The sequence below is a fragment of the Pteropus alecto genome, unplaced genomic scaffold, assembly GCF_000325575.1.
Source record: "Pteropus alecto unplaced genomic scaffold, ASM32557v1 scaffold22, whole genome shotgun sequence".
In the NCBI taxonomy this organism is placed as follows: domain Eukaryota; kingdom Metazoa; phylum Chordata; class Mammalia; order Chiroptera; family Pteropodidae; genus Pteropus; species Pteropus alecto.
Genome location: NW_006434839.1, coordinates 952,568 through 953,348, shown reverse-complemented (window position 1 = coordinate 953,348; position 781 = coordinate 952,568). Strand labels below are relative to the sequence as shown.

The 781-nt window shown below is 44.9% G+C and overlaps 1 protein-coding gene across 1 annotated transcript in view; it reads left to right on the top strand.

Moving 5' to 3' along the window:
• Positions 1–781, top strand: part of LOC102897997 (maltase-glucoamylase, intestinal) — a 71,016-nt gene that overhangs the window by 42,334 nt on the left and 27,901 nt on the right. Inside the window, exon 26 of the mRNA XM_006910464.3 lies at positions 99–299. Coding sequence (XP_006910526.1) covers positions 99–299 — 201 coding nt within the window. The remainder of the gene's footprint in view (positions 1–98; positions 300–781) is intronic.

Sequence of the window (781 nt, the reverse complement as noted above, 5' to 3'; positions counted from 1 at the left end):
TGCCTGCCTTTATCTCCCTGTACATTGCCTTCTGTAGCCCCTTTGTGTTTACTAATCCTAGGACCATATGCTGAGCTGACTTTGGCTTTACTTTTCAGGCACCCGGTTCTCCTGGAGTCCCTTTTTGCTATTTCGTCGAAGATCTGTACTCTGTCAGTGATGTTCAGTATGACTCTCATAGGGCCACAGCGGTCATCTCCTTAAAGTCTGCTCTTTATGCCAACGCTTTTCCCTCAACACCTGTGAGCCCCCTCCGTCTGAGTGTGACCTACCACAAGAATGACATGCTGCAGTTTAAGGTACGTGTTTACAGTCTCTGTATCAAGTACTGGTCAGGTACTTTTCAGTTCCGTTACTTTCTGCTGGTCAGGGTTACAGAATCTGAAAATGAGTTTGCTTGTCCAAGTTAACTGTGCATCTCTGTGTGGATGGTGGTGACATTTACTGGGCCGAGAACATTGAAAAGGTTTGAGCTAGGTTGGGCAAGTAAGATGATGAGGTTGGTTTTGAACACCACATTTGGGATACGTGTGAAATAGCCATAAAAATGTGGTGGTCTCTTTCTTTCCTCTGATTTAATTACATCTAAGCACTAGCAACGGGCTGGTTTTATGTCTATTTCTCTACTAAACTATAAGTTTCTCAAAGACAGGAATTTGTCCTTTCGTCTTTGTGTTTCTGAGCTCAGATGTTCATTGAAAGTGCAGGAAAGACATCCAGCATTGCCTGCCAGGTTCTTCCCAGCCTGACTCGGCCTGGACTCTGAGTTCTTGCTCCTTGG